The sequence below is a fragment of the Cervus canadensis genome, chromosome 12 (genome assembly GCF_019320065.1).
Source record: "Cervus canadensis isolate Bull #8, Minnesota chromosome 12, ASM1932006v1, whole genome shotgun sequence".
Lineage (NCBI taxonomy): Eukaryota > Metazoa > Chordata > Mammalia > Artiodactyla > Cervidae > Cervus > Cervus canadensis.
In genome coordinates this window covers 43850872-43876270 of record NC_057397.1, presented here as the reverse complement: position 1 = coordinate 43876270, position 25399 = coordinate 43850872, and the positions used below count along the sequence as shown (strand labels likewise).

General features: G+C 41.8%; 1 protein-coding gene across 2 annotated transcripts in view; it reads right to left on the bottom strand.

Moving 5' to 3' along the window:
• SAMD12 (sterile alpha motif domain containing 12) overlaps window positions 1-25399 on the bottom strand; it is a 430213-nt gene that overhangs the window by 9152 nt on the left and 395662 nt on the right. Inside the window, exon 5 of one of the 2 annotated variants that reach the window (XM_043483219.1) lies at window positions 4242-4343. The exons of the other annotated variant lie outside the window; for it this stretch is intronic. Within the exon in view, the coding sequence (XP_043339154.1) occupies window positions 4242-4343 (102 nt within the window). The remainder of the gene's footprint in view (window positions 1-4241; window positions 4344-25399) is intronic. 2 annotated transcript variants of the gene reach the window in all.

Here is a 25399-nt window from a genome sequence, read left to right as displayed (position 1 = left end):
TTAAAACTTACGATTTTTGAGACAAAAGTAAGGTGCTATTTCAGTGCATTAAATATAAAATAATATACACTACTGATAAGACTGTAATGAAAGTAGAATATTAATATATTGCTGGTGGCATTGTAAGCTAGAAAAATATTTATTTAAAAATAAATTTATTTATTTATTTAAAAAATATTAAAAATTCACATTCATTGACTCTGTTCCTATTCCAGGAGTGCATCCTAAGGAAATATTCTAAAAACATGAAAGAAGCTATATGCACAAATGTGCAACCCAGAGGTTATTTATAAAAGTGGAAAATGTAGAAAACAACCAGTTTCCTATTGTGAAAAACTTAGGTTAAGTAAATTATAGTTAATTAATAAGATGAGTGATCACATGGCCATTACGATGATTATGTTAGCAACATGGTGAACAGTTCTGATATACCACAATACAAAACTCACGTCCACACTGCTGTGTTTAAAGTGGATAACCAACAGGACCTGCTGTGGAGCACAGGGAAGTCTGCTCAGGGTTATATAACAACCGATGTGGGAAAAGAATTTGGAAAAAACCAAACACCACAACAGATGCAAGTCTATGTATAACTGAATCACTTTGCTGTACATCCGAAAATATCACATTGTTAATCAATTCTATTTCAAAATAAAAAGTTAAAAAAAACTTACACATACGTGTAGAAAGGAAATGGAGGGAAAAGTGACGGCTTTAGGACTTTTATTTATTGTTGTCATGGTGTTTTTACAAAAGAACAACAAAAATTCAGTTCACGAGGGTGCAGCTTTGATCCATGAGCACTGGCTAACTAAAGCATCCACAGTTATTTTCATTCACTAATACTACTAAGAAGATAAATATTTATAATTTGATTAACAGACAACATTCTAGTATTATTAAAGGGGGTTAGAAACTGATGCAAGTAACAATCTTTTATCCAAGCAAACCCATAAAGGAACTGTATAGCTGGAATGTATAGGAGGAAATGGCAAACCACCCCAGTATTCTTGCCTGGTGAATCCCATGGATGGAGGAGCCTGGTGGGCTATAGTCCATGAGGTCTCAAAAAGTCGGACACAACTGAAGCAACTTAGCACACAAGCAGGCACACACGCGCAGCTGGAATGACAGATTTCTAGGAATCTGACAGTACATACTATCACTCAGGCTTTTGCTAAACTCAGCTCTGGAAAATGTGTGACCTTGAAAAAGAATGATTAAGAATAACATAAATTTAATGCATCCATCTCTCCTCCTAAATTTTTGAGGGTGCTACCACATCTTATTGTGTGTCTTCCTAATGCAAAGTGTTGTGCCAAATATACAGAACATGCTTAATAAATGGTTGTGAAATAATGAAGAAGAAAGTGATGTTGGAGAAGGAGAGGTTTTTCTCTTTTTTAGGGCTTAATTCAATATCTAATTTTACTGGAGATTTAATCCTGTAGTTGGGGCTGCAAATGAGTGGGAATTGTGCCTGTTTCTTTCTCGAATCTAAGGACTACTTGGCTTTCCAGGTGGTGTAGTAAAGAATCCGCCTGCCAATGCAGAAGACATGGGTTCGATCCCTGGGTGGGGAAGATCCCCTGGAGGAAGGCATAGCAACCCACTCCAGTATTCTTGCCTGGAGAATTCCATGGACAGAGGGGCCTGGCGGGCTACAGCCATGGAGTTGCAAAGAGTCGGACATGACTGAGTACGCATGCATGCACATGAGGACTACTCAAGGAACATGCGCATCCCAGAAATAACCATGTGTGGATTTGCAACTAGTGAACAGTAAGAAGCTCTTATGTCTTTTTTTCAACATTACTATTGAATGGTTTAGGCATCCTGGGAGCTATTCCCTTCCTTAGTGCAATAGCTTCAGAGTCCAGCATGAGCAGGGCCCCATCAGAGTCCAGTGATTGAAGAGAATGAGTTCCAGAGTCAGGCAGATCTGGTTGATATCCCAGCCTCACCACTTAGCAACTACGGGATATTGAACATGTGAGTTTCTCCAAACCTCAACAGCCTCACATTTAAAATGGTGATCACAATTCCCACCTCACTGGGTTGATGTAATGCGGAAATGGGTTCACAGAAAAAGTTCTTTGCATGGTGTTTGGCAAACAGTCAATATCTGCTAAGTGATGGGTACTTATTATTATTACTACTGAAACTTTTCAAAATTCCCTAGAGAAACTAGAAATACAATTAGGTCAGTGTACTAATGCCACAGCTAGGGGTCAGGAAGCAGAAACAACACGGCCCCGAGGCCAAGCCTTTGCCCCCTCCAGCGATGGGTAACATTCCCCTCACCTGCCAAGGGCACAGTGAATGCAGCTGGCTTCCCCTCTCACCCAGATTAGTGCCGATGCCAACAGACAGTTCTGTGATAAGGACAGTTTACAACAGACACTTGAAAGGCAGGAAGAAGCTGATCGGAGACAAAGGCCAGCCTGGAGAGGATTCAAGAACATGCCTGGGACTGAGAGTGTCCCATGTCACCTCCCCCTACTCCAGCCGCAAGGGAGTGTTTGGGAAAAAAGAAAAGACGGTGTGTGTGGGCAGCCCCATCCTTGACGGGTTGGAGAAGAAAGAAGACTTCGTCTCTTAAAATGGTTGTTCAGTGTCTTCCATTCAACCAGAAGGGCCATATCTTCTATCTGAAAGTGTCTCTCCTATGACTCATGTTTGAGGACTTCGGGGTGGGCCTGAATGCACTCTGACAATTTATAGCAGGAGTGAGATGTACCGTCCAAAGGAGGGAGACCCAGAGTTGCCTCCACAACAATCAATAAGAAGCAGAACTGGTCTTCCCTGGTGGCTCAGTGGTAAAAAATTCGCCTGCCAATGCAGGAGACACGGGTTCAATCTCTAGTCCTGGAAGATTCCATATGCCTTGGAGCAACTAAGCCCGTGTGCCACAACTACCGAGCCTGTGCTCTAGCGCCTGGGAGCTGCAACTACTGACTGAGCCCATGTGCTGCAACTACGGAAGCCTGCTTACCCTAGGGCCAGTGCTCAGCAACAAGAGAAGCCACCACAATGAGGAGCTGGTGCAGTGCAACTATAAAGTATCTCCTGCTCGCTGCAACTAGAGAAAAGTCTACATAGCAATGCAGACCCAGCTTAGCCAAAAACAAATAAATAGGGATCTTCCTGACCTGGGGATCGAACTTGCATCTCTTAGGTCCTCTGCATTAGCAGGTGGGTTCTTTACCACTAGCGCGACCTGGGAAGCCCAGATAAATAAATAAAATCATAAAAAAAATAAGAAGCAGAACTAATATTCACTGAGCAGCTATGATGGCCAGCTAAGATTTTATAGGCGCTCATTGAGTCACCACTGCCATCTTCGAGGGCTGAATTGCATTATCCTCACAACACACCTAGAAAAAATGAGGCCAGGTTCATTAACTTGTCACAGCCGTCCTGCTGAAGTGCCCAGAGCTGAGACTGGAAAGCAGATCTGTTCTCACCACAATGCTTTCCTGACTCAATAGGAAACATGTATTAGGAAAGCGAGTTGCTAAACTCCAATAGGAATTCAGGAGACAAAGCAAGTAGCTGTGTCTGTATAAAAAAATGCTCATCAAATGTGAACCCTATGCATAAAGAGCCCTAAATAAGAAGTTTGGCCTAGAGAAAGTACATTTCTGTCTCACAGTTTAAAAGCTGTCCTGTGTTTAGAGCAGTGGTTCTCAGCTGGGTCCAAATTTTTTCCCATTTGGCAACGTCAGGAGACATTTCTGGTTGTCATACTACCAGCATCTAATGGGTGGAAGCCAGGGACCCTGCTGAACATCCTGGGATGCATAGGACAGGCCCTCATTTCAAAGAATTATCCAGCTCAAAATGTCAATAGCACTGAAGTTGGTTTAGAGGGTACAGGTCCTTGTGTATCTTCTATTCCTGGTTGTGAGTCAAATATATCACTCCCAAAATAGGCCAAGATAAAAACCAACTTAAGTGTGCCTCTTGTGTGTACAGGAAATAAGGCTAATTTCAAACCTCACTCCCCTCTTCTCTTCATCATTTGCTCATTTTATTTGATTTTATATTCAATGTAATCAAAACCTCTGATACTAAATCATTTCTAACTTTTAGAACCCTCACAGGCATACTATTATAAGAATCAAGATGGGATGTTTTAAACAGGTATGCTCAATTAATTAATCAGTAGGTATGGAAGGAGTTAGGAGATAAAAGGACAAAGAAGGATTTATGTGGCAATAAAACTCAACTCTGCTCACCAGCCCCCTGGTGGGAGAAGTCACATGTGTTCTCAGCTCCACTGGTTTCATTTCTGCCACTACCAGTCCTCTTGATGGTTTGAGGAGAGGGGTGTTCACCTCCTGAGAATGTGATGAAGAAATCAGTGCTACCTCTGACTGGATGAAGATGGAGGTCAGAATCTCAGACAAGATGAGTATCAGGAGAGCAGAGGACTTGGGTTCAGGGCAATAAAACACACAAACTAGTCTGTAACTTTTCAAAACCCTTCGTAAACTGGAATCCATAATGACTCTGTGATGGTTAATTTTATGTGTCAATGTGACTAGGCCATGGGGTGGCCAGATAGTTGATTAAACATTATTCCGGGTGTGTCTGGGAGGTTGTTTCTGGATGAGATTAACATTTGAATCAGTACACTGAGTCAAGCAAGTTGCTTTCCCTAATGTGGGTGGTCCCCATCCAGTCAGTTGAAGACCTGAGTAGAATAAAAGGCTGCTTTAGGGAGAATTCATTCTCTATGCCTGCGTTTGAGTTGCGATATCTTGTCTTTTCCTGCCTTTGCACTTGGGCTTGAACTGGAATTTATACCATCAGCTCTTTTGGGTCTCCAGCTAGCTGATTACAGATCCTTGGCTTTCTCAGCCTCCAAAATTGTGTAAGCCATTCTTTGCAATATCTATCTATCTCTACTCTCTCTCTCTCTCTATTATCTCTCCCTCTCTCTCTAGATAGATGGATCTATAGCTAGATATAAAAATATATCTCCTATTGGAGACCAATATCTTCTACTGATCCTGTTTCTCTGGATAACATCAACTAACTCAGAGTCTATAGACCACAATGACCACAGAAGTAAAAACTATCCTTAACTAAGTAGTCTGTGTCAAGCATTGTGATAAGAGCCTGTTCCATTTTGCAGCAACTTGAGGAGGTAGATTCCATGACCTCACTTTACAGATAAAGAAAGTCAGGCTTGGGGAGATAAAGGACCTTAGAGAAGCTGCAGCCTTCAGGCCAGGCTACGACCCTCAACCTGATTATGACACGTCCAGGGCCCCTTGATGCCACAAGTGCTAAGAAGACACATGAGGGCCCAAAGCCCCATGGGAAGACCTTTAGGTAATCATTTATGCCTAGGTGGGGTAGGAAGGCCTTGATTTCCATCCTCTACCCTCTCAGCCCTCAATTTTATTGTTTCAGTTATAATGTGAAGGACTCCAGATACTGTAAGGGTAGTCTTTCTGGTGCTGGCTTTGCTGTCATGATCAGCTTGGGTTGCTGCCTCTCTGTACAGAGTGTGCAGGTTCCTGAGATGAGTGAAATTAGACACACACACACACACAGAGGAAGAATGCACTTGTGCACAAGCTGCCCCTTTCCTTTTCCTCAGCACTAAGGGAAAAGAACACCCCATTGACACTATTCATCCCCTTCCTGCTCTACTACAAATGAAACTGCTAGTCTACACGATGAGGCTTAAACATCTCTCAGAAATCAGCTCTGGTTGCTGTGGGATAAGCTGAGTCTCTGAATTCCAGGGTGATAAGAACTTGGCCATTTTAGTCTGAGGTTCTCAAACTTGACTGCATCTGACTCATCTCAAGGAGCTTCTTACAATTTTTATTTTGTCCAGCCTCTCTCCAATTTCCCCTGATTTAGAGTGTCCAGAGGGAGGTCTAGAAATCTATTTAACAAGCAGCTTGGTGATTCTCACGAAACCAGCTTGGTACAAATCCATGGGTGCCCCTACATCTTCTCCTCAGTACTTAAATAGTAGTTATTTGTCTTTCAGACAGAGAAAAGTGTGCGGACTGTGGGGGAAATTTGCTTTATAGTCTTGTTCACTTCATGAAATAAAATACCAAGAGTCCTGGATATAATATAGTGCAGTGATCCAAATACTGGGTTTTAGAGTGAGGCAGACAGGAGAGGCAAGACCTGAGCAAGCCATCCAATCCATTCAAAGCCCCAGGTCCATCATCCCAGTATTGTTTAGTTTCTACAAGCCTATTCATGCATCAGCTACTTAATTAAGCAGATGAGCAACATTTGTTCCATTGAACATTTACTAAGATGTCCCCCCCTGCTTTGGGGGTTGCAGGGCTTGGAGAGTTTCCTGTCTCATTATACTTATCATGCTGTTTTAGAATTACCTGATGATGTGTCTGCCTAATGCTTCTCCAACTTCACTGTGCTTGGAAATTCCCTGGAGAGCATGGTAAAATCCAGATTTGGGGCCCTGAGTGGAAAACAACCTCTGATTCAGTAGGTCTGGAGTGGGTTTGTAAATGTGCATTTCTAACAAGCTTGCAGGGCACGCCCATATCACCCATCTGAGGACCATTCTTTAAGCATCACTGCTCCTAACCCCAAGCTTCTTCGGGCAAAGAGTAAATCTTTTTTTAAAAAAATTTGTTTTTAACTGAAGGACAATTGCTTTACACTATTGTGTTGGTTTCCGCCATACATCAACATGAATGAGCCATAGGTAGACACATGCTCCTCCCTCCTGAGCCTCCCTCCCACCTCCCACTCCATCCCACCCTCTAGGTCACAAGGGGACACAAGCTACATAAATAAGAACGAATTGTGCCAAGGACAATGACGGATTTCACTATACAGACTCTTAAGAGGGGAAGGGTATTTTAGAACAGTGCTGCTCAAATTTTAATGTGCCTAGGAGTCACCTGGGTATGGTGTTAAAATGCAGATCATGCATGTCTACAAGTTTTTAGGTGATACCAGTGCTGCGAGTCTATGAGTAGCAAGGCTGTTGAGGTTCTTCACCTAGAGCAGCACCATCCAAAGGTGCTTCTGCAATGATGGAAATGTTCTTTGTTGTTCAGTTTCTCAGTTATGTCGGACTCTTTGCGACCCCATGGACTGCAACACACCAGTCCATGCAGCACTTCCCTGTCCTTCACTGTCTCCTGGAGTTTGCACAAACTCATGTCCATTGAGTCAGTGATGCCATCCAACCACCTCTTCTTCCACCGTCCCCTTCTCCTCCTGCCCTCAATCTTCCCCAGCATCAGTGTCTTTTCCAATTAGTTGGCTCTTCACATCAGGTGGCCAAAAATATTGGAGCTTCAGTTTCAGCATCAGTCCTTCCAATGAATATTCAGGGTTGATTTCCTTTAGAATTAACTGGTTTGATCTCCTTGCTGTCCAAGGGACTCTCAAGAGTCTTCTCCAGCACCACAGCTTTATCCAGTATGGCAGCCATTAACCACATGTGGCTATTTTGAGCACTTGACATGTGGCTAGTGTCTCCATAAAATTAATTTTAATTCATTTAAATTCACTTTTTTTCTTTCTTTTAAAGATTCTGCAAATATCTACTTTAATTTTTAAAATTTTTTGGCTACAAGGCATGTAGGATCTTACTTCCCCAACCAGGTATTGAACCCTCACTCCCTGCATTGAAAGTACAGTCTTAACCACTGGACTTAAAAACCACTGGACCAGGGAAGTTCCAACTCATTTAAATTTAAATGATCACATGTACCTCAGTTCAGCTCAGTCGTGTCTGACTGGCTACTAAACTAGACAGCTGCATTGTAGCATTAGAAACTGAGACTGAGAGATTTATAAAAGGGGTTTTAGAAAGAAGAAACCTAAAAAGCAAGGTGAAGTCACAATACTTTCACCCATATCATAAATTTTATTCTGACTGCCACCTTCTCCCCTTTCTGCTGTCTGAAGGGAGGGCTCAAGGCTCCCCTCTGTTCTCCATCATGTTCCCAGAGTCTCTCTCTAAACAAAACAGTAATTAGGAAAGGCTTTATAAATGCTCTAAAGTATAGAAGATTATCTTGTTTACATAAACTCTTTCAAGTTGGCAAAACCAAGCAAGAAGTCTTAAGAGAAATAGTTCCTTTGCGCTGGGCCCTTTCACCCTGGGGTATGTCTAGCAGGATTCTGAAGACAGGCTCCAAGGTTACTTCTCTGCTGTGGGTTTTGGCCCTTTGGCCTGGAACATAGGGGCAAATGCAAACAGTCCAGGCATTCTAGAAAAGTTGAAAAGGAAAGATAGCTCAGTTCATGTTGAATTCCCTCAAAGGAGAAAATGCTGAGGGTGGGTAAAGGGTAGGGTTTCATTTAGTCTGAACTGGATTTGTTGGCTCTGGGCATGTTACAGTCTACATTACAGTTAACGAGGTTTGAGGATCTTCTTTGGGCTGGTGAGTTACTAATTTCCATTGAGGAAAAAGTTATGAGACTTGGATGTCTTAATGATAACAGATAATTTGTCTGGGTTGGCAGAGCTACAAAGCATGTTGCTACGAAACTGTGTGGATGGGGCTAGTTCTTTTGTGTACACAGCTTCCCCTTAAAGAATCCACTTGGCATGAGTTGCAACCCTGCTCAGGGACCCTTGTGATTAATTGCTTGAACTGGCTGGTGGCCATCAGCAGAATCTTGCAATTTACCAAGTTTTACACAGAATTATGAAACTGAAGGTTTAATGGGATTTCAGGTAATAGAGCCCAGATGTCTGAAACTATGATGTTTGAAATTATATGGCTTACAAGGCTGTAGGGCTGCAACCTTATTTATTTCTTGCTTAGTAAATTTCCCTGTTTCCATCTTTATGCCATCTTGGGCCAGTCAAACACTAAAGCCCTCATCTTGACATACTTCATCAAGAGAAGTCATTCACACACACCCACCTGTAACCAACAGCCTGAAAATACGTGAACACCCCACCTTCCTGTCCAGGCTCTTGGGATTATGTTTCAGCCAAGGACATCATAATGAACAGCCTTATCTCCACCCTGCCGCTATGCAGAGCTCAACTTCCAAATTGCTTTCACGCATTTAATCATATTTAATTCTGTCATGGCTCAGGAGAAGTGGTGTGGAACATGTATTATTATCTCCCTTTGGATGAGGAAACCAAGGTCCACAGAAGAGAAGAGATGATCATAGTTAAGGTTCGTGGAACACTTACCTGCCAAGAAGTACTGTTCTCATAGGTTTCTGAGCATCATTTCCTTTCAACCTTTTAACACCTTTGAGACGATGTGATTATCAAATCCACTTTGCTAACTTTGATAACTCCATTATCAATCCAGAAAACTAAGGCACAGTGGTTGGGTCTCACTGATGATAATGGATGGAGCCAGGATGGAAGCTGGTACCCTAGATTCTTGGTTATCATGCACTGCCTCCTCCCTAAGGAAATATCATCAGCATCACAGATAAGATCTGGAGTCTGCTGGTGCTTGCGCAGCATTCACTCTACATCATTTGCAAGACGGAAGACAAAACCCCAGCACATTTTCCTAAAAAAGAAGTCCCCTGGATCCTGATTCCCTGGTCTCCTGCAGAGCAATACCACCTCCTGAGTGTTCTGAGGAGAGCTAGGGGATTCTGTTTAATGGCACCAATTCAAGAAGAACACTTGGCCCAATATTCCAGGCCCTTTGCAATTATACTTTAGCCCATTCTTCCAGACGTATCCACCCTGCATTCCAAGCATAGTAACTGATGGAATTTCTCCCATCCTGCCCTTCCTTGGTCGACATGGTCCTTCCTTCCTTCCTCATCCTCCTGCCCCGATTCTCCTGTTCCTATTGGGCCAGTTCACAGGCCACTTCAACATGGCCTTACATATTCTCATAGAGCATTTCTCTCCCTGTTTAGAACCTCTGCAAGATTTTGATGAATGAATGAACAAAAGGAATGAACATCATTTTTGGATTGCTGTATGAGGCACTATGCGAGATACTAGAGACATAAAGATGAATAATCCTTGTCATTGCCCTCAGGAAGCTTCCAGTCTATGGAGAGATCTGTACACAGGAAAACCACTATCATATAACATCCTGGATAATATTACAGAAGGAAGGGTGCTCATCACTGTTAACAGATATGGCTGGGAATTCTGCCCAAGATTCACCCACCCTCCTGCTTAGGGAAACTTCACATGTGAAGGGCTTGTATTTTATGCATCTTTGTGTGGCCCTGAGCACTCAGCAGTCTCTAAACTAAGCAGCTATGTGATGGTGGTCTAGTGGTTTTCCCTATTTTCTTCAATTTAAGTCTGAATTTGGCAATAAGGAGTTCATGATCTGAGATATGCAGATGACACCACCCTTACGGCAGAAAGCAAAGAACTAAAGAGCCTCTTGATGAAAGTGAAAGAGGAGAGTGAAAAAGTTGGCTTAAAACTCAACATTCAGAAAACTAAGATCATGGCATCTGGTCCCATCACTTCATGGCAGATAGATGGGGAAACAGTGGAAACAGTGCCTGACTTTATTTTTTTGGGCTCCAAATCACTGCAGATGGTGACTGCAGCCATGAAATTAAAAGACGCTTACTCCTTGGAAGAAAAGTTATCACCAAACTAGACAGCATATTAAAAAGGAACAAAGGTCCGTCTAGTCAAGGCTACAGTTTTTTCAGTAGTCATGTATGTATGTGAAAGTTGGACTATAAAGAAAGCTGAGTGCTGAAGAATTGATGCTTTTGAAGTACGGTGTTGGAGAAGACTCTTGAGAATCCCTTGGAATGCAAGGAGATCCAACCAGTCCATCCTAAAGGAGATCATTCCTGGGTGTTCATTGGAAGGACTGATGTTGAAGTTGAAACTCCAATACCTTGGCCACCTGATGCAAAGAGCTGATTCATTGGAAAAGACCCTGATGCTGGGAGGGATTGAGGGCAGGAGCAGAAGGGGATGACAGAGGATGAGATGGTTGGATGTCATCACTGACTCAATGGACATGGGTTTGGGTAGACTCTGGGAGTTGGTGATGGACAGGGAGGCCTGGTGTTCTGTGGTTCATGGGGTTGCAACAAGTCGGACACGACTGAGAGACTGAACAGAATTGAACTGATCTGAGCCACAATCAGCTCCTGGTCTTGTTTTTGCTGACTGTATAGAGCTTCTCCATCTTTGACTGCAAAGAATATAATCAATCTGATTTCAGTATTGACCACCTGGTGATGTCCCTGGTAGAGCCTTCTCTTGTGTTGTTGGAAGAGGGTGTATGACCAGTGTGTTCTCTTGGCAAAACTCTGTTACCCTTTGCCCTGCTTCATTTTGTACTCCAAGGCTGAATTTGCCTGTTACTCTAGGTATCTCTTGACTTCCTACTTTTGCATTCTAGTCTCCTATAATGAAAAGGACATATTTTTGGGGTGTTAGTCCTAGAAGGTCGTGTAGGTCTTCATAGGACCATTCAACTTCAGCTTCTTCAGCATTACTGGTTGGGGCATAGGCTTGGATTACTGTCATATTGAATGGTTTGCCTTGGAAATGAACAGAGATTATTCTGTCATTTTTGAGATTGCTTCCAAGTACTACATTTTGGACTCTCTTGTTGGGTATGAATGCTACTCCATTTCTTCTAAGGGAGTCTTGCCCATAGTAGTAGATATAATGGTCATCTGAGTTAAATTCACCCATTCCAGTCCATTTTAGTTCACTGATTCCTAAAATGTCAGTGTTCACTCTTGCCATCCCCTGTTTAACCACTTCCAAAATATCTTGATTCATGAACTTAACATTCGAGGTTCCTATGCAATATTGCTCTTTACAGCATCAAACTTGACTTCCATCACCAGTCACATCCACAACTGGGTGGTGTTTTTGCTTTGGCTCTGTATCTTCATTCTTTCTGGAGTTAGTTCTCCACTCATCTCCAGTAGCATATTGAGCACCTGCTGACCTGGGGAGTTCATTTTTCAGTGTCCTATCTTTTTGCCTTTTCATACTGTTCATGGGGTTCTTGAGGCAAGAATACTGAAGTGGTTTTCTATTTCCTTTTCCAGTGGACTACATTTTGTCAGAACTCTCCACCATGACCCATCCGTCTTGGGTGGCCCTACATTGGATGGCTCATAATTTCATTGAGTTAGACAAGGCTGTGGTCCATGTGATCAATTTGATTAGTTTTCTGTGACTGTGGTTTTAATTCTGTATGCTCTCTGATGGATAAGAGGCTTACAGAAGCTTCCTGATGGGAGAGACTGACTGAGGGGAAAACTGGGTGTTGTTCTGATGGGCAGGGCCATGCTCAGGAAATATTTAATCCAGTTTTCTGTTGAAGGGTGGGGCTGTGTTCCCTCCCTGTTGTTTGATCAGAGACCAAACTATGGTGGAGGTAATGAGGATAATGGTGACCTCCTTTAAGTTCCTGGGCACGCAATTTGCAAAATTCAGACTTAAATTGAAGAAAGTAGGGAAAACCAGTAGACCATTCAGGTATGACCTAAATCAAATCCCTTATGATTATATAGTAGAAGTGACAAATAAATTCAAGGGATTAGATCTGATAGAGTGCCTGAGAACTATGGACGGAGGTTCATGACATTGTACAGGAGAAAGTGATCAAGACCATCCCCAAGAAAAGGAAATGCAAAAAGGCAAAATGACTATCTGAGAAGGCCTTACAAATAGATGAGAAAAGAAGTGAAGTGAAAGGCAAAGGAGAAAAGGAAAGATATTCCCATTTGAATGCAGAGTTCCAAAGAAAAACAAGGAGAAATAAGAAAGACCTCATCAGTGATCAATGCAAAGATATAGAGGAAAACAATAGAATAGGAAAGACTAGAGATCTCTTCAAGAAAATTAGAGATACCAAGGGAACATTTCAGGCAAAGATGGGCACAATAAAGGACAGAAATGGTAGGGACCTCACAGAAGCAGAAGATATTAAGAAGAGGTGGCAAGAATACACGGAAGAATTGTACAAAAAAGCTCTTCATGACCCAGATAAAAACAATGGTGTGATCACTCACCTAGAGCCAGACATCCTGGATGTGAAGTCAAGTGGACCTTAGGAAGCATCACTACGAACAAAGCTAGTGGAGGTGAAGTAATTCCAGTTGAGCTATTTGAAATCCTAAACGATGATGCTATGAAAGTGCTGCACTCAACATGCCAGCAAATTTGGAACACTCACCAGTGGCCACAGTACTGGAAAAGGTCAGTTTTCATTCCAATCCCAAAGAAAGGCAATGCCAAAGAATGTTCAAACTATCACACAATTGTACTCATCTCACACGCTAGCAAAGTAATGCTCAAAATTCTTCAAGAGAGGCTTCAACAGTATGTGAACCATGAACTTCCAGATATTCAAGCTGGATTTAGAAAGGCAGAGGAACCAGAGATCAAATTGCCAACATCCGTTGGATCATTGAACAAACAAGAGAATTCCAGAAAAACATCTACTTCTGCTTTATTGACTATGTCAAAGCCTTTGACTGTGTGGATCACAACAAACTGTGGAACATTCTTCAAGAGATGGGAATCCCAGGCCACCGACCTGCCTCCTGAGAAATCTGTATTCAGGTCAAGAAGCAACAGTTAGAATTGGACATGGAACAACAGACTGGTTCCATATTGGGAAAGGAGTACATCAAGGCTGTATATTGTCACCCTGCTTATTTAACTTATATGCAGAGTACATTATGAGAAACGCTGGGCTGGAAGAAGCACAAGCTGGAATCAAGATTGCTGGGAGAAATATCAATAACCTCAGATATGCAGATGACAACACCCTCAAGGCAGAAAGTGAAGAAGAGTTAAAGAGCCTCTTGATGAAAGTGAAAGAGGAGAGTGAAAAAGTTGGCTTAAAACTCAACATTCAGAAAACTAAGATCACGGCATCTGGTCCCATCACTTCATGGCAAATAGATGGGGAAACAATGGAAACAGTGACAGACCTTATTTTGTGGGGCTTCAAAATCACTGCAGATGGTGACTGCAGCCATGAAATTAAAAGATGCTTGCTCCTTGGGAGAAAAGCTGACCAACCTAGACAGCATATTAAAAAGCAGAGACATTACTTTGCCAACAAAGGTCCATCTAGTCAAAACTATGGTTTTTCTAGTTGTTACATATGGATGTAACAGTTGGACTATAAAGAAAGCTGAGCACTGAAGAATTGATGCTTTTGAACTGTGGTATTGGAGAAGACTCTTGAGAGTCCCTTGGACTGCAAGGAGATCAAACCAGTCCATCCTAAAGGAAATCAGTCCTGAAATATTCATTGAAAGGACTGATGCTGAAGTTGAAACTCCAATACTTTGGCCACCTGATGCAAAGAACTGACTCATTTGAAAAGACCCTGATGCTGGAAAAGATTGAAGGTGGGAGGAGAAGGGGATGACAGAGGATGAGATGGTTGGATGGCATCACCGACTCGATGGACATGAGTTTGAGTAAGCTCCGGGAGTTGGTGATGGACAGGGAAGCCTGGTGTGCTGTAGTGCATGGGGTTGCAAAGAGTTGGACACGACTGAGCAACTTAACTGAAGTTATGTGACAGTGACACCTCATGAAGGACTGCTGTAGAACTGATGCAGCCTGTCTCATTAGGGTAGGAGGAGCCCTCAAACTGCTTCCCCTCTGTCTCTTCAGTGGAAATGCAGAAGAGGGCAGCAGGCCCTTGCTGACCCCTATGGTAGCCCCATAAGGAGCTGGCCCAGATAGGATGGGATAGAGGAAGCTTCCCATGTCTCCTTAGGGTTAGTGAGCAAGCAGCGGCCCAAACCATAGCTCTTGCCTGTTAGGTGCCAAGGGATGCTTGATGTACTGCCTTAAAATGGTAGTTTGGGCAAGTGGTATCTGCCCCACATTCTAGGCATAGTAACTGTTGGAGAATTTAAGAGTTGGGAAATTGTTCTTTAAAAGTCACTATTTCAGAGCATTAATTTCTGATTGCTTATTAGTGGTGGCTTAGTCATTAAGTCGTGTCTGACTCTTTGTGATCCCAAGGTCTGCAGCCTGTCAGAATGCTCTGAGATTTCCCAGGCAAGAATACTGCAGTGGGTAGCCATTCCCTTCTCCAGGGGATCTTCTCAATCCAGGGATTGAACCCAGGTCTCCTGCGTCACAGTCAGATTCTTTATTGATGGAGTCACCAGGAAATGTGACCCCTTATAAAACTCTCTGCACGAATGAGCTTTTTTTTTAGTTACTCTTCTCAAGAGGACTGTGCAGGGATCCTGGGCAGGGGCCCAACCCTGTGGAAAGCTCTCTCTCTAGAGAGTGGGAGTTTGGTTTGCGGGGCACTGCAGCGGCACTGCATTCATGTTTGTGAAGTGTGCTGGAGATGGCAGTTGAAATGGCTGTCATCACAGAACATTTAGTATCTTTCCAGAACTACCCACCTGTGTTGCTCTACAATTTTAAGGAATCACTGTGGGGTAATGAACATCAGTGATTCTTCCACTCGCTAGTCTTAAGACTGGTCAAGTTATTTAACCTCGCTAAGCCACAGCTCCTTCATCTGTAAAAGGAGGGAATTCATGTGTGGTTTACAGATGGTTTTGTGAGAACTACTGTATTTCATTGAATCCAAAATGCAATGTTTTTTTTTTTTTTTTTTTTTACATATCATGGACAAGGGCTTCCCTGCTAGCTCAGCTGGTAAAGATCTGCCTGCAATGCAGGGGACTCTGGTTTGATTGCTGGGTTGGGAAGATCCCCTGGAGAAGGGGCAGGCTACCCACTCCAGTATTCATGGGCTTCCCTGGTGGCTCAGACAGTAAAGAATCTGCCTGCAATGAGGGAGACCTGGGTTCAATCCCTGGGTCGGGAAGATTCCCTGGAGGAGGGCATGGCAACCCACTCCAATATTCTTGCCTGGAGAATCCCATGGACCCAGGAGCCTGGCAGGCTACAGACCGTGGGGTCACAAGAGTCAGACACGACTGAGCAACTAAGCATACGTCATGGACAAAGGAAGGAGAAGAAAACACTGCTCATGGAACTAGGCAATAATACTTTTTTTTGACAGTCCTGAACAACGCATGATATTTAGTTTCTTTGGTATTTCTTTCATTTGCTCTGAAGATCCTGGCAATTTCTGTACTTTTAGGTGCAAGCTTTACGTATGACAGGCATTCCTTTTGCATGCATCCTAGTAAAGAAATCAACGCACCTTCATCTACTTGTGGCATCTTCCTTTAGGCAGTGTAAAGCTCATGATTACTGCCTTGCAAAAAAATACAAAATTGAGGTCATTATCCCAATGTCAAACATTTGCCTCGCTAATGGTGTTCTAGTTTCATGACTTTCAGCATTCAGGATAAATTTTTGCTTCAGTGCCAAATTACAGTGTAATATTTCTGAAGACATTTTAAAATAGCAATTAAACTCAACAGGTGAAGTGCTAATAGTATATATAACTTGAGTGAGGTGATAAAAATATCAACAGTCAGCCAAGTTCATGTAGCCAAGACTGCCATATGACCTACAGTGATTATAATGTAAAAGGTACAATTCAGACGTGTTAACATATAAGAAAATAGTATACCTCAGAAACAAAGAAATAGAGTAAATAAAATAACATATATTATGGGTATCGTGCCTAACAGATGCTCAACAAATTTCAAACTCCTTTCCATTTAATAATGGAGAGTGGTGAATCTCAAAAGAGTGCAGGGAGGATAAGCCATGTCATATGGCTGCAAAGAGATAAAATATTGGATTGAAATATGACTCTTTTGGGATAAAATTTACATTCTAAGAACAAAAAACTGAGTTATCTCCATGGAAATCAAAGTATTTTGATTTCTGAGTGAGAGATGGCTGCAAATTTTTGTCACAGCCCCTCTTCCTACCTCCTGTTGGGGTATTTTTTTTTTCCTACTCCTTAGAATCTGAGCCAGGCCTGTGACTGCTTTGTCTAACAGAATATGGCAGAAATGGCACTGGACCTAATCTCTGGGAGGATTGGAAAGTTCTGCTTCCTCCCTCTGAGAACCCAGCCACTATGTTATAAGTAAGCCAAGGGGCTACATGGAAAGGCCCACATGGAGGAGAACTGAGGTTCCCAGCTGACACTCCAACTGAGCAACTAGCCACCTGCCTTGACTAACTTGCTAGCCATTGGAGTGCGCCATCTTGGATGTGGATCTCAGCCCCAGCTGATAACATGTGGGGAGAAAAGATGAGCTACTTGTTGAGTTACCCAAATTGCAAAATCACAGCCAAGTAGTGACTGTTGTTGTTGTGGGCCTCTAAGATTGGGACTTGACTTATACACACTACTACATATAAAATAGGTGACTATGGACCTACTGTATAGCACAGGAACTCTATTCTATACTCTAATGAACTATATGGGAAAAGAATCTAAAAAAGAATGGATATATGTATACATATAACTGATCCACTTTGTTGTACACCTGGAACTAACATAACATTGTAAATCAACTACACTCCAATAAAAATTTTTTAAAAATGCAGCAGTTTTTTTATGCAGCAACAGGTAATTGAAATTCACTACCTTGTTAATTTTCACTAACTAGATACGCTAAGAAGGTCTGTTCAAGAACCTTAAAGAAGCAGGACCTGGAAGTGAATCTAGATTTTTTGATTATTGGACTGAGGCTTGTGCATAATTATTCTATACACTGGGGTTACTGGGGATAAGCAGGACCTGGAGGGTTCTGGTTGTCTTACTGCTCAGTTCTCATCTGGCCATATGATGAGAGAGGTATAGGGCTTAAAATTCAACTCATTGTTTTTTCTTGAGATCTGTAGATTATAAATGAAAATTTTAAGAAAGTCCTTTTTCCTCACTCTCAAGGAATTTCTTCCATCACTGGAAATCCTTAAAAGAGCTGAGTTCTGCGGGGCCCAGGAAAGAAATGGGCTTTCCAGGTGGCACTAGTGGTAGAGAATCCGCCTGTCAATGCAGGAGACCTAAGGGACTCGGACTTGATCCCTAGGTCAGGAAGATCCCCAGGAGAAGGAAATGGCAACCCACTCCAGTATTCTTGCCTGGAAAATTGAGGAGCCTGGCGGGCTACAGTTCATGGGGTTGCAAAGAGTCGGACATGACTGAAGTGACTCAGCACGTATGCACGCAGGAAAGAAATAGAGAAGAGTTAAGAAATACTCAAGAGGGGGAAAATTTCAGTCCCCTTCCGCCCCACATACAATCTTAAACGCTTCTTGGAATTTGGAGTAGAGTTCACGAATTAGATGCAAATGTGCTTGTGAAATTCCCAAGCTTTTTTAGATATCCAGTGGTGGCCTCAAGGAATAATATCTTAGTGGAAACAAGCAAGAGTCACTGCCGACTCATTCATCTCAGTCATGGGTTATTTAGAATGAAATCCGAAGAAGATGTAGATTACCTTGTTGACAGGCCAACACACAGAATGGAATCAGTCATGTCTTTGTGACAGAAAGGCTCCATGTCGAGACAGAAGTCTGGCTGACCATGATGTTACTTTAGATAGCAATCAAGTGTATTTCACATTGCTGTTAACTTTCTATGCCAGGATGTCAAGATCTTTTGTCTCAACAGCTCACAGCCTGCATGCCGAGGCTATGGTTTCTGTAGTGTTAGAACCGATGCTAAGAGTGTGTGCCCTTGGTAAAAACATTTGTGTCTCAAGAGGCAACGCTGTCAAGCATTTTCTCTTGCAGTGCAATGTTCAACTAAAGAGGCTTAAAGAGACAGATCTTCTTTGTCTTAAGGAAAGTCCAGATGTCACTGAAGTGGGGAAGCCTTTTAATAGACATATGTGAAGGATGCTATCTAACATGGGTATGGATGTTAGAAACTTGTTGTCTATTCTGGAAATCAAGAAGGGGAAGGAAAGTCAACTTAGTGTCAAACTCAATACAAATTGCTAGTGTTTATTTTTGCTTCAAAGTTATAGCACTCATGAAATTGCCATTCTTTCCCATGACTTGCTGGTTGATGACAAGCTACCATTTCTTACTAAAATGGCAATTTATTAATTCATTTCTTAATGAAATGTCCAGTGTCTTACAGCATTTGGACATAATAGATTAGAGTAGAAAGGGCAGTGGAACAAAAGCTGGAGATGGAGGTGGAGATTAGATAGGACCCAGTACTTAAATGAGAGTTTTAACAAGAGGTCAGGCTACTACCGCAGTTAGATGTAAGGAGAACTTATTTGAAGGACTAAAAATATCTGAATAGAGTGAGTAAGCTATAAACATTGGGGTGCGTGTATATTTTGAAATTACGATTTTCTCTAGATATATGCCCAGGAGTGGGATTGACTGAACAAGAACAAAAATGGTAGCTCTATTTTGAGTTTCTTAAGAAACCTCCACACTGTTCTCCATTGTGGCTGTACCAATTTATATTCCCACCAACAGCGTAAGAGAATTCTCTTTTCTCCACACCCTCTCTAGCATTTATTGTTTGTAGATTTGTTTATTATGGTCATTCTGACTAGTGTGAGGTGAAACCTCATCGTAGTTTTTTTTATAGCACTGTTTATTAATAGCCAGGACATGGAAGCAACCTAAATGTTCACTGAACAGAGGAATGGATAAAGATGTGGCACATATATACAATGAAATATTATTCATCCATAAAAAGGAATGAAATTGTGCCATTTGTAGAGACCTGGATGGACCTAGAGTCTGTCATACAGAGTGAAGTAAATGAGAAAGAGAAAAAACAAATATCGTATATTAGTGCATACACATGGAATCTATAAAAATGGTACAGATGAACCTATCTGCAAAGCAGAAAGAGACACACAGACATAGAGAACAAATGTACAGATACCAAGGGGGGATAAGAGGGTGGGATGAGTTGGGAGGCTGGGTTTGACATATATACACTAGTATGTATGAAACAGATAACTAGTGAGAACCTAAAAATAAAAGAAATGAGCAAACTAGAGAAATACAACTTCTCTACAAATGAAAAATCTGTTACTTTTAAACATAAAAACAAAGTTACAGTCAAATTCCTCTCTTACAAAATTGTGTCTGGCAATTCCAGTAATCTAGAACAGGTGCTGGAAAACTAGAGTACCTATAAGGAAAATCCAGTCTACCGCCTGTTTTTATAAATCAAGTTTCATTGGAATGACCACACCCATCCATTTGTGTATTGTCTATGGTTACTTTCAAATTACAGTGGAAAAGCTGAGTTGTTGCTACAGAGATCATATAATCCACAAAGCCAAAAATATTTACTATGGTTCTTCACACACAAAAGTTTGCTGACACCCAATGTGGAATACCAAAAATAAATTTAGTACTAGTGAAAAGGCTTTAAGAAGATTCTATGTTGCAAGGGAAAATGCTGTTACAAAGTGCTCTCTATTCCATGGACATACAGGAAATACCCTTTCATCCTCACTCAAACAAATTCCATGAAGTAAAGCAGGATACAAAGTAGTGGGGACCCACACATGGTACCATTTAGTAGGATTTGGCAGAGGACTGAAGAAACAGAAAATGTACTGAATTGCAACAGTCTGGGGGCATTTAACACAGGGATACATGTACCATAGCTTAATAAACTTACGTGCAATGTTTTTGTTGTTGTTCAGTCACTAAGTCATGTCTGACTCTGCGATCCCATGAAATGTAGCACACCAGCCTTCCCTGTCCTTCACCATCTCCTGGAGTTTGCTCAAATTCATGTCCACTGAGTCAGAGATGTCATCCAACCATCTTGTCCTCTGTCACTCCCTTCTCCTCTTGCCCTCAATCTTTCCCAGCCTCAGGGTCTTTTCCAGTGAGTCGGCTCGCCACATTAGGTGGCCAAAGTATTGGAGTTTCAGCTTCAGCATCAGTCCTTTAAACTAATATTCAGGGTTGATTTTCTTTAGGATTGACTGGTTTGATCTCCTTACTGTCCAAGGGACTCTCAAGAGTCTTCTCCAGCTCCACCACAGTTTGAAAGCATCAATTCTTCAGCGCTCAGTCTTCTTTATGGTCCAACTCTCACATCCATACATGACTACTGGAAAAACCATAACTTTGATTATATGGACCTTTGTCGGCAAAGTATACTGTATGCACATTCTATATTAGGTTTTCCTTTTCCATTGCCTGCTCTCAGCATTCACTATTTAGACCTTTGCAAAAGTTTTATTCTTCTGCCCTAACCTATTCCAAATGCTCTCATCACAGGAGTCTGCCCTGCAGAACTGCCTGTCTTGTTCATTAGCATACACGTTAATATCCACTATGGGCAAGAGATTTTGGTAAATTCTGAAGGGGACTCAGGGCTGGGTAAGGGAGCTTTTGCCCACAAAGTATATCAAATATTAGGGAGGAAAGATAATATATGTATGTAGTTGACCCTTGAACAACATAGGTTTAAACTTCGTGGGTCCATTTACATGTGGATGTTCCTTCAACAAATAATACAGTCAGCATTCCATATCTCTGGGTTCCACATCCAAGGATATAGAGGGCCAACTGAACATGAACACCTGAGGATTTTGGTATCAGTGGCACGTTCTGAAGCCAATACCCCACAGATACAGAAGGATGGTCATGGAATGATAACAGTATAAATAAAGTATGAGTTGATGCAAAAAAAAAAAAAAAGTGATCACTGTTGCATATATTGAGAGGGTGGAATTTGCACCAGATCTTGAAAGAAACAAGAAAAGAGTGGAAAAAGCATTGCAGGAAGTTATCGATGGCTAATTGCTTTCCAAGACCTCAAGGGGTGTTCCTCACAAGGTAAGTTCCAGGGTACGAGGCTGTATCTGGGGTTTTCTATCATCACTCCACATTCCATCTGTGCCTTCCACAACACGTCTCACAAATAAACTCTCCTTTGATTTTGGCGGCATGCTATTCCTAATACCCTGAATATTCATTGGAAGAACTGATGCTGAAGCTGAAGCTCCAATACTTTGGCCACAAGATTCAAAGAGCCAACTCATTGGAAAAGACACTAATGCTGGGAAAGATTGAGGGCAGGAGAAGGGGGTGACATAGGATGAGATGGTTGGATGGCACCACTGACTCAATGGACCTGAGTTTGAGCAAACTCTGGGAGATGGTGAAGGACAGGGAAGCCTGGTGTGTGGCAGTCCATGGGGTCACAAAGAATCAGACACAACTTAGCAACTGAACAACAACAATTCCTAATACCCAGTAAAGCTTTCTGTCCCCTCTTGCTTAGCCCAACTCTTTTTATTATTTGAGGTCCAGCTTCTTCGTGGGGCCTCGCGGGGGCTCTATTCCATGGGGCTCGGTCCCACATGCTCTTGCAATGCAGGACTGACTACCATGCAGCGCACAACAAACACGGCTTACAGCCCAAGTTCTGCAGGACCAAAGCTGGTCTATCCTCACCAGGACAAGCATACCAGTTACAGGCTTGGGTGTTAAACTGCTTATCCTCAAGTTATTGACTTATTCCACTGTGGATTAGTCATACACAGCTTACAGCCTGGCCTTAATTTGCATCTCACACTCACTCACTTACTCACTCATTTATTTGACAGTATCGGTCTCAGTTGTGGCACACAGGATCTTTGATCTTCATTGTGGCATGCAGATCTTTAGCTATGGCATGAAAACTCTTAGTTGCAGCATGTGGGATCTAGTTCCCCAACCAGGGATCGAACCTGCACCCTCTGTATTGAGAGGGTGGAGTCTTAGCCATTGAACCACCAGGAAAGTCCCGCGCAGCTCACACTTTAAATAGCACTGCTCCAGTCTAACTTCATCTGTTTTCACAAATCTTTAAAGCACTTATCTTTTTAGGGGCTGAAAACTGGTGGCATGTAGGTCAAATTTTAATTAATCGTCAACACGCAAAAATGAAGAGGAATATACTTCTTCGAAAAATCAGTAGTTGTGGCATCATTGTCCCATATTCTCTAATGACAATAGTTGGCTGGAGCTGAGCAGAGTTACCTCCTGAGATGTGCCATGAACTCCCCAGCCCTCCAAAGTTCCATCACACTCCTGACTGTTCTCAGGACAGCACACTTCTCTCTATTTTGGGGGCTTGCCTGAGCCCTACAGGTATTTGTGTTGGCCACACTGGTCTATGATGTGCATTTTCCCACTTTAATTATACTAGTATATGCTCTAATTGCTTGCTGTGTGTTTGTCTTGTATTCACATCAAGATGTAAATTCCTGGAGGGAGGGAGACTGCGCCCTGTATCTCTTCTCAGTCTCTCTCAGTAGAGAGCACAGTGCTATGCACACAACAAGTTCATGCTTAATAAATCCTTTTAGAAAAACTGAATAAACACAGATCTATTCTGTCTAGGTTATAAACCTAAAGCACAAATCTGAAATCAAATATACAAGGTAATTTGCATTTTCTTGTGGGAAGGAAAGGCATGTATGTATTCTTTTTCCCTTTTCTTGAATCTGGGTTGGCCTCTGTCTGCTTTGAACAGTGGAGAATGGGATCATGATGCTAGGCCAGGTCTAGGACTGACCTGTAAGAGGCGGGCAGCTTGATCTGTTAAGTCTCACCACCCCACAGGAAAGACCACATGGAGAAGCCTTGAGAATCTACGGAAAGTGGAAAGCTGAGTCCAGTCTTCCAGCCATCCCTGCCAAAGCACCAGGAACACAAATAAATCCGTCTTCGACCAACCCTGCCACCAGCTGAATGCCACATAGGAACCACATTCAATGCCATGTGAGGTCGAAAAGGTGCCTAGCTGAGCCCTGCCCCAGTTCCCAACACTCAAATGTTTAAGATATAATGAAATGGTAGTTGTTTTTATTAAAAACCACTAAGTTTTGGGTATAGTTTATTACATAGCACTAGAGAAATGAAACAGAATCGTCCTGATTTCTACTGTTTATCTGACAGCATTCTTATAATCAGAATTCTAGTCCTCATCTGGTGACAGTAAAAGTGATCATGCTTGTCTGGTCCTCTGAGTAAGTGATTGAGGCTACTCATGGCTGGAGGGACCGGCCTGGGAGCTTTGCTGTTGAGAGAATCAGGGTCTTGTGATGCACACACCACTTTGAGTGAGTACTTGGTTATGTGTAATTCCACTGTCACATCCTTCAGTAATGGACATGGTGAATAATATCTTCTTCTCTACAGCAATTCTGCTGGGCTATTAATTTTTTATTTTATATTTTAGAAAGCTATCTATCCATTATTTTGATCTACATGAATAATCTGACCAAGATTTTGTATTTTATGGCATTGTCTAATAGTCTAACAGACTGTGACTATCAGGTTGTGGAATATGAGATTTGACAGCCTCTAAGAAATGTTTCCTTTCAATTGCCAGATCCCTGAAATCTTAAGGTCCTTAAGAAGTGTACATTTTAAAGAAAATCTGACCTCCTTCCCAAGAGTCCATTTTTAGCTCATCACTACATTTTTCTTCTACCGTTCTCATCATGTTGTAAAATCAGTTTCTCAAAGAACTATTCTCAGCTATTCTCATGGGTTTCCCAATTTCCTGTCGCATACCTTGGGAACCAATTGGCCATAATCATGATTCAAACAGAGAGACAAGATCTAGGCTTGGTCGAGGTTGGAAAGGTAATGGAAACAGTTAACAGTTAATTCATCCATTCCTGGTAATTTATACCCATGAAACAAACAAACAGATCAAAGCCTTCCCAAAGAACACCTTTTCCATATTTTGATGTGGTCACTTTACAATTATGTAAATAGTGACTATGCAAATATGCAAAACTTGTTCTTATGCCAAAGGTTTAAAAAGCAGGAGGGACATAGTGTACATAGTGAAGAGATGGCACATTGTTGAATGTGATGATATAAAGGCCTCTGGAATTATCTGCATATGATTTCCTACAAAAACCCCAACCAAGAGGGAAAACTTTCTGAAGTTAACTTGAGGGCAAAGAAGGGCTCATGAGAAATTAGAAAGTCACAGTGAAAAGAAATAAATGAAAAAAATATTTTTTGCAGGACTATTTACTATAGCCAGGACATGGAAGCAACCTTTATGTCCACTGACAGGTGAATGGATAAAGAAGATGTGATATATATATATATATATATATATATATATATATATATACACACATACACAATGGACTATTGTTCAGCCACAAAAAGGAATGAAATGTAGAGATGTGGGTGGATCTAGAGACATCATAAAGAGTGAAGTAAGTGAGAAACAGAAAAATATTGCATATTAAGGCATATATGTAGAATCTAGAAAAAAGTATAGATGATATTATTTATAAAACTGAGATAGAGACAAAGATAGAATAAATGCTAGGACACCAAGGGAGGAAAGTGGGGGGTGGGAGGAATTGGGAGATTGGGACTGACATATATACACTATTAATACTATGTATAAAATGGATAACTCCTGAGAACATATTGTATGGCCCAGGGAACTCTTCTCAGTGCTGTGTAGTGATCTAAATGGGAAGGAAATCCAAAAAAGAGGGAATATGTACACATACAGCTGATTCACTTTGCTGCACAGCA